The sequence below is a fragment of the Ceratotherium simum genome, chromosome 5, assembly GCF_057802395.1.
Source record: "Ceratotherium simum simum isolate JZ-2026a chromosome 5, ASM5780239v1, whole genome shotgun sequence".
NCBI classification, from domain to species: Eukaryota; Metazoa; Chordata; class Mammalia; order Perissodactyla; family Rhinocerotidae; genus Ceratotherium; species Ceratotherium simum.
Genome location: NC_141904.1, coordinates 58,374,695 through 58,388,257, shown reverse-complemented (window position 1 = coordinate 58,388,257; position 13,563 = coordinate 58,374,695). Strand labels below are relative to the sequence as shown.

Genomic DNA, 13,563 nt, shown 5'->3' with positions numbered 1-13,563 from the left:
CTTTCAGGGAACTTGCCTTTAGTCAAAGGATGAACCTAGAGAGAGGGCACAGGTCCTAATACCCCCAGGAAGCAGCTACAAGGCGGTCTGCCCTGGGGCACATACTCAGTAGTGCGGGAGTCGGGCCACGGAGCCAATGCAACGCGTTCTCTTTAGGTTGTCATCGGAATTCACACATTCTCGCTACATACACATACACCCCTCTCCCAGGGTAACAGAGTTATCCTTCAGAGTTAATAGTTGTAAAGTACTTAGATTAGCCCTGTCCAATAGGAATATCATGTGAGCCAATCTGTAATTTGAAATTTTCTAGTAGTCACATTTAAAAAAAAGCAAAAAGAAACAAATAAAAGTTCATTTTAATAATATATTTTATTTAACCTGGGTGTCAGCAAACTACAGCCTGTGGGTCAACTCTAGCCCACTATTTGTTTTTTTAAATAAAGTTTATTGGAACATAGCCACGCCCACTTGTTTATGTATTTTCCGTGCCTGCTTTCACACTGCTACAGCAGAGTTGAATAGTTGCGTAGTTGAGACTGGATGGCCCACAAAGCTGAAAATATTTACTATCTAGTCCTTTACAGAGAAAGTTTGTCAATCCTTGATTTAACCCAATATATCCAAATTTGGTCATTTCAACATGTAATTCAATATAAAAATTATTAAAGAGATACTTTGTGTTTTTTATCATACTAAATCTCCAAAATCTGATGTGTCTTTTAGACTTACAGCACATCTCAAATTGGATGAGACATATTTCAAATGCTCAATTGGATACATGTGGCTCAAGACTACTGAATTGGACAGTGCAGGCTTGGAATAAGGAAATATCGTATATTTCATATATCACATAGCAAATATCACATAAGTGCTTATTAAGTACATAAATAAATATATCCCCCAGAAGATTTAAGCCCTAACATCCTGGGACATCGACTGCTTGTGATGAATCCACCTCCTTCCCGTGCCTCTAGAATGCTGCTAGCTATGGAGTACCACCCTTGGGAGAACTGAGAAAATAGTCACTCAAATCATTTCCAGCAGGGCTTAATTTATTCACAAAATCCCAACTGAGAAAGACTGCTCTGGTGGCGGCCTGTCCTCCTCTAAGCAACTTGCAGACTTGCTGCTGATAGAGATCATCATCATAATTAATAGAACTCACATATATAGCACCAGACACTTGCTAGGCATTTCTGAGCCTTGTTTCACTTAATGACAGAAGTAACAGTGACCTCCCTCAGGAAGCCTGCCCCAAGCCGCCGTGCTGGCTTTTGTTCCTCCTCTGTGCTCCAAAGGTGCCCATCTTCCCCCATCACATTCCTTCTCACTCTGTGCTGTGTGAGCTCCAAGAACAAGGAGCTGCCCCCTTATGCCCCAGGAGCCCAGCCTAGGCCTGGCCCACGGGAGCCGCTAGATCAATGTTTGTTATGTTCAACCACATGTGCCCAGAGGAACCCAGGGGGTTCTTTGGTATTCGATTAAGTTCTGCAGGTATTTGTCAAACACCCGCAGAATGCAAGGCGGCGGGGCAAGTTCCAGCAGAATCACACGCACACATTCGCCCTTGTTCACGCTCTCTGCCTCTGGCTCTCTCCCGCTCAAGAACTTTCCCAAAGTTGATGAGGGAAACCCAGGCAAGTTAGCTCAATTTGCAGTTTGAAGTGGCCTAGCTCTTCTGTGGAGTTTCAGGCTAAGAGGCGGACCAGGAGAGATCTAGAAAATTCCTCCGGAGGTGGTCCTCACAAGAGCTGTTAGTTTGCCCAGCTCTTTCTTTGGCCAGCCTCAGGGACTGCTCTTTGACCAGGTGGAGTGGAGGGGTATCATAGTGCCCTAATTAAGCGAGATGTGCCCATGAGCATTTTGGTTTTGCAAAGAGCTATGTGCAGGATGACTCTTTGGGCTCCCTACGTGCTCAAGGCTTTGTAAGCAATGAAATGCTGTGCGCACCAACACGGGATAGGCTTCCAGGTACAATCATGTGACACGTCTGGGATTCCAGGAGGGAGCTCATCCCAAGGGAAGGAGGAAGGCCCGTCAAGACAGCCCCAGTAACCAAGGTTTAGCTATCAGAAGGGAGGTGTTATTCGTTGAATTGTGTCCCCCTCAAAAAACATATGTTTAGGTCTTAACCACTAGTATCTCAGAATGTGACCTTATTTGGAAATAGGATCATAACAGATGTAATTCATAAAGATGAGGTCATATTGGGGTCAGGGGGGCCCCTAATCCAATATGACTTGTATCCTTAAAAGAAGATGGTCATGTGAAGACAGAGACAGACAGGGAGAAGGCCATGTGACAACAAAGGCAGAAACTGGAGTGATGCAGCTGCAAGCCAAGGATGCCAAGGACTGCCGGCGAACCACCAGAGGCCAGGAAGAGGCGAGGAAGGATTGCCCTACAGGTTTCAGAGGGGGCATGATTTTTAGACTTGTAGTTTCCAGAACCGTGAGACAAATTTCTGTTGTTTTAAGCCACCCGATTTGTGGGACTTTGTTATGGTACCCCTAGCAAACTAATACGGGGAGGACTTCTGAGTTCAGGGTGGTAGCTGAGCCCAAATCCACCCCCAGAGCAGCCACAGGACACATCAGGCACTGTGGCAGAGATGGCCCAGATGGCCGGGGCCTTTTCTCCTCTTCTTCCTGGGCACCTGGTTACACAGCACTCCCAGCCTTCTCACATCTAGAAGTCATGTGACTTGTTCCCACCAATAGAATATGACAGGAAGTGACATTTGTCAGCTCCAGGCCAAGTGGTTGAGTGGGCATGTTCTCTCCAAGATCTCTGTCTCTCCTCCCTTGTCCCCCAGTGGGATGTAGAGGACTCAGGGAAGGACTCTGAGGCCCTAGGAGATGGTAGAGCCACCAGACAGGAGAAGCCTGGATCTCCAGATCAGCGTGTGGAAGGTGGTCCACTGAATACCCGATTGCACTGCGCTGTAGGAATACATCTTTATTGGTTTAGCAGCTGGGACTTAGGGGCCGTTTGTTAGAGCAGTGAGGCAACCCTGACCCATGCAGGGTGAGAGAAGCAGTAAGTAAACATGGAAACGACTTCTTCCCTACACTGTGGGATATACTGGGACCAAGCAATTCTGCTAGGGATCCCTTCAAGAGAATGTAGAGAGTGAGGACAGGGAGATACCCCCCACCTCTTAGCACCTTCAGAACTTAGAGAGCCCCCTCCCCTGCCCAGGTCTGCTGCTGGAGCACTTGGAGACTCCATTGTTCCCCCGAGGCGCTGGCGATGGCGGCGGTGGGGAGCTCTGCGAGGAGCTGAGGTCCCTGAAGGCAGACAAGAGGCAGCAGGCGGGCCACTCTGAATCCCAGAGGTGTACCCGCGTTAGAGTAGCACTCATGCCATCCATGCTCAGCAGAGGAGGCAGGGCTCCACAGCACAGAGGGAGTGGGTGGGGCTGCCAGCATCTCTGCTCTGCAGGGTCCACGCGGACCGTGGGAAAGGGAAGGAGCAGCTTCTGAACCCCCAGCGAGTTCACATTAGCTGGTCTGTTCGCCGTGGAAAATGGAACACGCTACTGTTCATGTAAAAGGTCTTTGTGATGGGCTGGGACCTGGCATAAGTTGGAGCCCTGGTGTCCTTCATGGCGCCCCCTGGTGAGCTGGGCCCCCACTCCTCCTGCCAGCCCTAGCGCAACGCAAAGGGCGGAGCATCAGCAGGCACACACTGCTACAACTGCTCCGCGTGTTAGAACTCTGACTACTCCTGTACAGTCAGGAACAGCTGCTGCCCTTGGTGCCCCTTGGCCCCTACCTTAGGACCCTCACTCATTCCTAGGATCTGGTAACTAAAGGGTCCGCCTGGTCTAGCATGGGAACCTCGGGACCCTGCTTTGGCTCCATGGCCAGGATCTGTCCTGATGGGGGGCCCTCAGGTCATTCTAATTGTTAACTATTTGACCCCATCCCGACCCCAACCTTGTTTCTCCCACTTGCCTAGAGATACCCCACTCATCCCAGTGCTCCAGGGTCCTGCCCAAGGCTGAACTCGCTCCCCAAATGCCCCTAGGCTGCAAATCCTGCCTGTTGAATTAGTTATAACAATAATAATACCAGTTACCATTTGTTGAGCACTAGACTGGAGCTTTCTATGTGTATTTGGGGCTGACCCATTGGGGCCCAGAAAATGCCTCAACCCCGCTTCCCCATGGCTGTTTGCACCCACTGGGATGACGCAGCTCCTGTCTCTGTGTAGGGGCATGGGGACAAGTGGTCAGCAGAAGGTCTGTCATCTGTTCCCTATCTGGCCTCTGAACTAGGCTGAGTTAGGGGCATGAGGCCAGAGCTTATAGAATGTTCCAGAGATTCTGGGAGCAATTGTAGACTTAAGCAGAACCACTATGGAAGACAACAGTCTTCCTGTCTCTACCCCAAACCTGGCACTGCCCTACTACCCAGGAGGCATCCAGAATCAGCTCCCCCGGCTCCAATGATTGGGCTGCTGGATAAGCTACAGGATGCCCAGTTACATATGAATTTTAGATAAACAATGAATAATCTTTTAATATAACTACATCCCATGCAATATTTGGGACATACTTATACTAAAAAAATATTGTTTAGGGCCGGCCCCGTGGCTTAGCGGTTAAGTGTGCGGTTCGCTACTGCCAGCCCGAGTTCGGATCCCGGGTGCACACCGACGCACCGCTTCTCCGGCCATGCTGAGGCCGCGTCCCACATACAGCAACTGGAAGGATGTGCAACTACGACATACAGCTATCTACTGGAGCTTTGGGGAAAAAGAAATAAATAAATAAAATTTAAAAAAAAATTGTTTATCTGAAATTCAAATGTAACTAGGCATCCTGAATTTTAATTTGCTCAATCTGCCGACCCTACGCCTGGCAATGGCTTCACGGGCAGTGGGCACGGACCCGTGGCTGGAGCAGGTGAGGAGGAACAGAGGAGATCCGTGCAGTGCCTGAACTGAGACTCGCTCTGGGGGCCCAGGGATTCAGGCACTTCTCAGAAGAATCCAATGGAGTAGATCTGACTCGGGACTCTGCTCAAACGTCCCCTCCCCAGCAGGCCTTCCCTGACCACCGTGCCCTGACCATAGCAGCCCCTCAGTCTCCATCTCCTTCTCCTGGTTTATCTCTTTTTTTGGACTCTACACTCAAAGTGTGGTCCACGGACCAGCAGCATCAGCATCATCGGGGAGCTTGTTGGGAATGCAGAATCTCACCCCATTCCTGGCCTCACCTGCTGGATCAGAACCTACGTTTAACAAGATCCCCAGGTGGTTCCTGTGCACAGCAAAGACTGAAAAGCATTGCTCTGTAGCACGGACCACTGCCTGACATGCCATCATATATCTGTTTGTTGTCGGCCCTCTGTCGGGGACCACCTCTGTCTTGTTCTCTGCTGTCCCCAGGGACAAAAAGTGCCTGACACATATCAGGTGCTCAATAAACATTTGTTGAATGTATGAATGAATGAACCAGAATTCAAACCCAGGCCTCCAAATTTCAAACTGAGTCACTCTTCTGTGCTTCGTTGACTACCTCATTTTGGGGCAGAGCTGGGATTCAGTGACTCCGGATCTCCCTCTACAGGTTGTTCTGAATGAAAGAATCACATGTTGAATGACTGAATGTCTGTCCTACCTACCTCATGTGGCTTTTGTGAGGATAATACCTGTTCAAGGTGCTTTCCCACCTGATTTCCCCAAAACTCTGTGACATAGGAAGGCAGGTACTAGTTTATTCCCATTTTTCAGATGTGGAAACTGAGGCCCAGAGTTTGAGCTCACACAACTTGGAAGTGGTGAAGCCAGGATTTGAACTCACACTTCTTGATTCCACATCAAGGCCTCATTCCCTAGTCCATTTCACACATTTGTTCATTCATTCCACAATCATTGAGCACCAGCCCCAAGCTGGGAGCGGGGACGGTAGTAATAAAGGTAACTAAGAAATCCTGGAACCCAAAGGGCTCAGCAGGCCAGATGGATACTCAAGAAATGGTGGCACAGTGGGCCCAGTGCTTTTGCAGACTCAAAAATCTGCAGAAGCACAAAGGTGGACTCAAATCTGCCTGGAGGACTCGTGGAAGACTTCCCAGAGGAGGTGACATGTGAAAGTTAACCAGCAGAGGAGTTAGGGGCAGAAGGAGCATTCCAAATGCAGAGACGAGAATGTGCAAAGGCCTGGCAGTGTGAAGGTGCCTGGCCTGCCTGGAGAGCAGTGAGCCAGGAGGATGTGCTGGTGAGCGAGGGGTGACGAAGGACGGGGCTGGGGAGGGAGGCCGGGCCTGCCTGCCAAAGGCCTGGAATGGCAAGATGGTGGTGGCCCTTACCCACATGCCAGCCGTCCTCCCAGGATGACAGGATCGGGTACGGAAACTTCTCCTCCGGCTTCTGCCGATGCCGCTCCCGGAGGTACAAGGCCCGGCCTTGGCCATCGTGGGAGATGTCTTCAAAGAGCAGCTGCAGGGTGCTCGGGGGCCCTGCCTCATATCTAAGCCCTCTGGCTGGGTCTGGCCTGCTGGCCCCTGAGTTGTGATTTGGGCCTCCAAGACTTCTCCTTTGGGCGGGGGTACCCTGGACACCCACTCCCCTGGACAGCTGATCCCGGACCCCCTGGTCTCTGGCCGTCCAACCTGTATCTCCTTGCTGTCAGGGGAGCTGGTGGCGGGCACGGGCCCCGCCCCCAAGGCTGACCTGAAGGGGGCCTGCTGGAGCCGCTTCCTGGGCGTGGGCCCCTCTTTCAGGTACTTGCGGCCATAGTTCATCTTCCAGGCCACTCGGCGGCAGCCTCCTTCCGGATGTGCTCCTGCCAGCAGGCTTGCTTCTGGGAGACAAACAGATCCCTCATGGCGGGGAGGCGGATGGGGCGGGAGAGGGAGGAGACATTGTGTCCACAGCTCTGCGGCCTATGTTTGGGATGCTGGTGCCTCGTCTCCAAGGATACGTGCAGGGCCGGCCCATGGCTTAGCGGTTAAGCGCAAGCGCGCTCCGCTACTGGCAGCCTGGCCCGGATCCCAGGCGCGCACCGATGCACCGCTTCTCTGGCCATGCTGAGGCCGCGTCCCACATACAGCAACTAGAAGGATGTGCAGCTATGACATACAACTATCTACTGGGGCTTTGGGGAAAAAAAATAGGAGGAGGATTGGCAATAGATGTTAGCTCAGGGCCGGTCTTCCTCAGCAAAAAGAGGAGGATTAGCATGGATCTTAGCTCAGGGCTGATCTTCCTCACACACAAAAAAAGAACTAAGGTTACGTGCAGCCAATGAGGGCCGGGTTGCCAAGCAGAGGAGGGGCTGGGCTGCTGGGGGGGGGGGCGACGTGGGCCCCCACAGGCAGTAGGACAGATCAGGCCGGAAAAGGGAGCAAAGGCCAGCCACAACCCACCCAGGGTGCCTGGCAGGGGGCCATGTTCTGCCCCAGAGGGACTCAGGGCCCAGGCCTTTCACCCTCATACTCAGGGGGTCCTGGGGTGGCACATGGGGTGCCACAGACTCTATTCCATTCAGCAAACCAAGGTACACCTACTGTGCGCCAGGCACCCAAGGGGTTCCGAAGAGAGGCCCCATCTCCAGCCTCAGGAAGCTCTGGACACATGGCTGGGGGTTGCCGTGGCGACTCTGGACGCCAACTCCTGGGACACATCTCTGCCACTTGACAGCTGCATGGCCTCATCTGTACAACCGGCTGATGGTGGGAACTACCCTCAGTATTGCGAGAATGACATCAGCCAGTGTGTGGCAGTCTGGGGCAGTGCCCGGCACAGAGGAGCCCTCCATAATGTCAGCTGTGTTTAACCAGCATCTGCATACCATGATACACGCTCCCCAAGTCCTGGGGCTCTCAACCTCCTTTTCAGGTGGAGAGATGGAGGCCTGGAGAAGTGCTATGCCCGCCCCAGGGGACACCGCTGGCATATGGTGGCACCTACCCTGAGCCAGGCCCTGGGCTGGGGGCTTTACTGAGTTATCCCACTTAGTTCTCACAGCGACTTACTAACAGGTTCTCTTATGTCATTTTTCTAGATGAGGAAACTGAGGGTCAGCAATGTTAAATGGTGGCACTGGGATTGACTCCAAAATCCTCATCTGTGTGTTACAGACACAAACTCTCCCTTGGGATGTGACACACATCATGAGAGGGGCACGGGCAGGGCGGCACAGAGGAGCACCCACCAGCCACCCTAGCAGCTCCATAGGTCATAAAGTCAGCCTCCAGGATCCTCACACCTCTGCCTCCCTGCCCAGGCCCATCCAGGGGTGAGTACCAGTGGGCAGGAGGTTACCTACAATGCCCTGGGGCCACTGACCTTTCCACTTTCTGCGGGATGTGCTCTCCTTTATTCGTTCAACAAACATTCATTTGCTCTTGACCCTGTGCTAGGCACCGAGCCAGTTACTAAATGTAGATGAGGAGGCACAGAGTGCACATGCTACCTGCCCTCAGGGTTTCACAGTCTAGAGGGAGAGAAAGACTCATAACCAGGTGGGTAGAGGAGGAGGCAGGGAAAGGGGTGGTGGTGGTCAGGGAAGGCTTCCTGGAGGAAGTGCCCTTTGATTGAGACCTGAACTATGAACATGAGTTAGCCAGGCAAAGGGTGGGGGAAGACTGTTGCAGACGAGGACCCCCAGTCTGAAAGGCAAGAAAGACTGTATAGACTGTATACACTGGGCTGTATAGACTGCCCTCTGTGCCTCAGTCTTTCCAGTTGTAAAATGAGGGCTATGAGGAAGTTCGCGAAATTTGCGAAGACTAGGAGCCAGTTGGTTAGGTGGGAGAGCCTGGGCTGGTATATCTCCTTTGGATTGTGCAGTCACTTTTTTAATCCAGGCTCCCTGATCGGGCTGTAAGCGTCAATCATTCTTTCTGAGGGTCTTCTATGTGAGGAGCTGCAAGGGAACAAAATCGACAAAACGTCCTGCCCTCACGGAGCTTTGCTTCTGCGCCCTGTTTGGCTCAACAGCGCATGCGTATCTCCAGAGTACATCTGGGGGTACCCCCGGGATAGAGTAGGTGCTCAGAAAAAGGCTCAAGGAAACGACGAATAAGCGCACTTCACAGTGGCTCTGTCGCCGCGGGCGTGTGGGGGAAAGTCGGAGGGAAGAAAGGCAGGAGTTAGAGGCCCGGAGGTTGGCAGAACCCTGGGGTCAATCGGCCGTGGGGCGGGGTCTGATGGACTCTAGAAAGCCTCCCTGCCCAGACCGCCCTCGCTCCCGGGCTGCTAAGTCCCGTGCCTGAGCGCTAGAGGGCAGAGGTGGGCGTCCCCTCCTCGGGGCTTCGGAGACTCCGTGTCTTCCCGACGGCTGGGGCTGCCCTCGGTGCCTCAGCGTCCAAGGCGATCCCCGGCGGTCACCGCGGCGACGACAGTCCGGGTGTCTGCCCTCTCGTCCACATGGCGGACAACCAGACCCGGCGCGCGGGGCCGACCCTGCGCTCTGCTGCGGTATGGACAGGCTCCCCCAGGAGGGAGGGGAGTGGGAGGGCGTAGAGAGGTGCCCCAAAGTGCTGGACAGCCTATGGCCCACAGGAAGCGCCGCCTGCAGATTCTGTTCCCGCGTCTGCGAGCGGCCCCCCCCGCCCCAGGCCAGGCCCCTGCGTGCAGCACACAGCTTCATGGCCCCCTTCCTAAATTCCTGAGTTTTAATACAGCTTTGATTATTACTACCTGTGTGACGTTGGACGAGTCTCTTAACCTCTCTGAGCCCTGGGAAACTCCCCTGTAAAAACGGGGGATAATCATGAGTCAGTGCCTAGCATTAATGTGTTACTTATGATGATAACTTCCTTACTCTAGATTTAATAACTCATTTAAACCCATCCAATTACCCTTGGGAAGGTGTGGGGGGCCCCTGGGCTGGTCTCTGGCCTAGGCCTGTGCTAAACGAGAAGGGCTCACTGAGGCAGAAGCCAGGGGCAGCTGGGATGTGAGCTGGGCCCTCCCAGGGCGCCTGACTCACCTGGCTCTCCTCCCATTTTTCTGGCCACACTCCCCCAGGCCACCAACGACCCAGCTTGCTGGGAGTTCTGTCATTGGCCCACCCTACCACTCCCACGGGTGGTGCCCAATCCTAACCCCCACCTGGGGCTCTGTCCTTGACAAGTGCCTCTCCTAGGACTCAGTCCTAAATCTATGTCCTTGGAGTAGCCCCTCCTGGATTTAAGCTCTCGGTGCAGAAGAGTCATCGTAGGCGGCTTACACTAGTAAGTAAGAGTAATGTTGTGAACGCTTACCATGTACTGGACAGTCTGATATGCTCTTTATGTGCATCGTCAGTTAATCCTCAGAACACTCTATGGGGTAGGTCCTATTACCCCATTTCATTGGGCACTGTTTTCTCTGAGGGTAAGTGATCTGCAGGCGGTCATGGCAGGGCCAGGATTTGAACCCGCTGGCGTGTGCTTGTAAACGCCATGCTAACTGGCTTCCCTACAAACCACCTTTTTCTCGTTGAGGTACCCCTTCCACTCCGCCTTGGGGAGCTGAGTCTCCGCAACACTCGGGCACCCCTCTCCCAGCAGCTCTGGGTGGGGGAGGGTTTGCCCCAGCGGGTTGAGGGATGGATGTTTTGTGCGATCTTTCTAGAGGTTAATCTTAGAGTGGACGTTTCCCATTATTTCCCCATTTTCTGGATGAGGACACTGGGGCATGGAGAAGGGAACTCCTGGGGTGTCAGCTGGTAAGCAGCAGAGCTGGGACTGGAATCCAGGCTTGAACCTGCAGCCCCTGACCTGCTGTCGTCTGCGCGTTCTCTACACACTAGGGTGTTCTGCAGCCACCGGTGCTGGCTGCTTGCAGCTGGGCCTGAAGCTGGCATCTCCGGGCCTTGATGCCTCCGCCAAGCTTCCCTTCTCTGAGATTATCCCACCAGGGTTCAGCACCAGCTTTGCCCTAAGAATGCCCACGCCAACAGGGGGAGGCGTCCTGGTGCCTTGGGGAGGCGGTGGTCATGGCAGAGGGAGTAACGTGGGCAATAAATGGCTTGCAGACTCTTTCATCTTTGAGCTTTGTCCTGGGGAGATAAGCAAGTTCAACACACAGAACACTCTTGGATGCGAGCCACAAGTCAGGCTTGTAAATTCCCTGTCTCCTGCCTGCCTGCTTTGGAGAACCCTTGAGGAAGAGACAAGGGTGTGGGGTGGCCACCCTAAATTCCTTGCACATGAGCTGGTCCCCTGTGGGCTCAGGGGCCCAGACAAAAGCCTTATCACAAAGCAAAAAGACCCCTTTGTTTAAAAAGATTCCTCCCACAGTGTGTTTGGGCAGCATCCTTAGGACAAAGCCAGAGCGAAAAAGTTGAATTCAGGCTTGCCTTGAGCAACGTGACATTTTCACTCCCTCTTGGAGTTATGATTTGCTATTGTGAGGAGAAGAAAAAAATTAGCTAAACGAGATGTGTTTCTGGGTAAGAGTTTTCATTAGTGAAATACTCTGATTACAAAGCCGCTTCCCTCTCCAAATTAGTGGAGGCTTGGAAAGATTCCCTTCCTTTCCTAGACCCTGCTTCCATCAAGCCGATCACTAAGGCCAAAGGGCATTTAAATTAATCTTGTTCCCCATCTTAAAATACAAAGTTGGGGGATTGACAAGGATCGGGCACTCATTTTGCCATTAACCTTTATTCTGCTAATTTTTAAGGCTGTGCAATGTTCAGGGGAAATTAAATCCCTATGCGCCTGACTCATTTTACACCAAACTCATTTTATACCAAAGCCATATGAAAATGTGGCTTTCAAGGCCCCTTTGAAGTCTTAAGACTAGACATGTGGTCAAGGGCCCACGTGTTTGTAAGTGCATTAGAAACAAAGAGACGTTAATAAAATGTTTCCTTCTTGGCTGCATTGCTGATGACTGTTTCCCTGGGTTGCAGGGGGAAATTTGATGAGGAAGAGGCCAGCATCGGAAGGGGGCAGGGCCTCTGGGTTGAGGGTCCCTACAGGGCAGCTGGCAGTGCTGTCTGCCTAACCTCCGTTGGCCACTAATGAGGGATGGTCCAGTCTGCTCTTGGTAGGAAAGGGGCAAAGTCAACCAGTGAAAGTCAGAAAGGGCCTGGCACCTGGCCTGTCCAGGGTCAAGTTTCAAAGTTTTCAAGGTGTTTGCACAAACAACAGCCGGTTCCCATAGCACCAAGTCTGGGTGCAGGTACGAGTTGCCCTGTGGTTCTAGCCATTGGCCAGTAGAGAGCTGCACAGATTTCACCCTGAGACATCTTTGATGGAACTGGCAGGGGACCGCCAGGGGCAGCCTCAGGTGCTAACAAGCAGCCCGTGTAGGAGGCGCATCACCCCGATAGGGTGTTGATCATAGATAGCCGTGGCTTCACCTGAGCCTCACGACCACCCCAGGGAGGCGCGCTCTGAGAGGTGAAGCAGCCTCCCCGAGGCCATACAGCCAGCAAAAGGCCGAGCCAGTGTTTAAGTCCTAGGGTACCTCCCCAAAGTCTAGCTGTTAATTTACAAATGCTGCCTCCCTAGAAACCAGGCAGGCTTCAATAAGGTCTAGAAACCAATGGCTGTGTCCCTGTTCCCCTTGGGCAAACCCAGCCTACTGTGGCCTGTCCAGACCCCCCTGGGCAGAGCCTGCACACCTCCAAGCCCACAGACCTCCTGGGAGTCCAGGAACAGTCATTCACAGCACAGGCTCACAGATAAGGGTGCTCCCTCCACAAGGAGGGGCAGGAGAAAGCCTCTTTTCCTCCAGCCTTCCTCCCAGCGCTCACAGGTAAACACTCACTATCCTGATCACCAGCTGGGTGTCAGGAAGAAACACACAAAAGGATCCTGTCTTCCTTCCCTGCCTTTCCCTCCAACCCTCGCCCCGGGTGGAAGGCTAGGGGTTCCCATCACCATGGCAACTGCCAGGGGCTTATCTGGGGGCTCCTGCTCCCACAGCAGCATAACCAGGGAGGCAAAGCTCCTACTCTGGGGACAAAAGAGGTGGGGGCCCAGGGTTTGCCCCAAGCAGGCCTTGAGACCGCAAACACACCCATGCAGCACTTGAGTTAGTGCCATCGCTGTAAAACGGCATCACGGGACTGCCGTGAGGGTGAGGAGGTGAGGGGCAGCCCAAGCATGCAGCAGGCAGAAGCTCTCACTAGCAGACAGGAGAAGCAGGAGAGAAGGGAGGGGAAGACTGTAACACCAAATATGAACCCCGCTCTCCAGGGGCAGTGGGAGGACAGGTGACAAAGCTTCTTGCCTGAAGAAATCCCCTAAAATGAGGGTTCCCATGTCATCAGGAAAAAGGCTTGCTCTCTCTCGTTCTCCTCCTTCTGGACCACAGCCTTCCCCTAGGTGGGTTTCCTAGCTGGGACTCTTAACCAGGCAAGCCCCAGCAAACCTCTCCAGGGGGCTGTGTGGGTGTCGGGGCCCCTCACTCTTAGGCCTGGCAGGTCTGGATAAACTCCCACTGAGGCACACAGAGAAACAAGACCTCCCCCTGCAAAAAGGGGCAAGTTCACTGTCAAAACAAGTTGCTAATCTGTGCCCCTTTGGCCAGGCGTTGGGAGAGCCAGTCAGAGACTCAAACCATTTATTCAGCAACGACACCATCCAAGAACGCCAGGGGAGC

At 53.1% G+C, this 13,563-nt stretch overlaps 1 protein-coding gene across 1 annotated transcript; it reads right to left on the bottom strand.

The window, feature by feature from the left end:
* Window positions 1-3,402: 3,402 nt before the first annotated feature.
* Window positions 3,403-7,203, bottom strand: LOC147917057 (protein SPMIP1). The gene is given in 6 exon segments (XM_087431747.1): window positions 3,403-3,620; window positions 6,324-6,473; window positions 6,476-6,563; window positions 6,565-6,605; window positions 6,608-6,775; window positions 6,778-7,203. Coding segments are annotated over 6 exon segments (630 nt in total). The 5' UTR covers window positions 6,842-7,203; the 3' UTR covers window positions 3,403-3,501.
* Window positions 7,204-13,563: the final 6,360 nt, after the last annotated feature.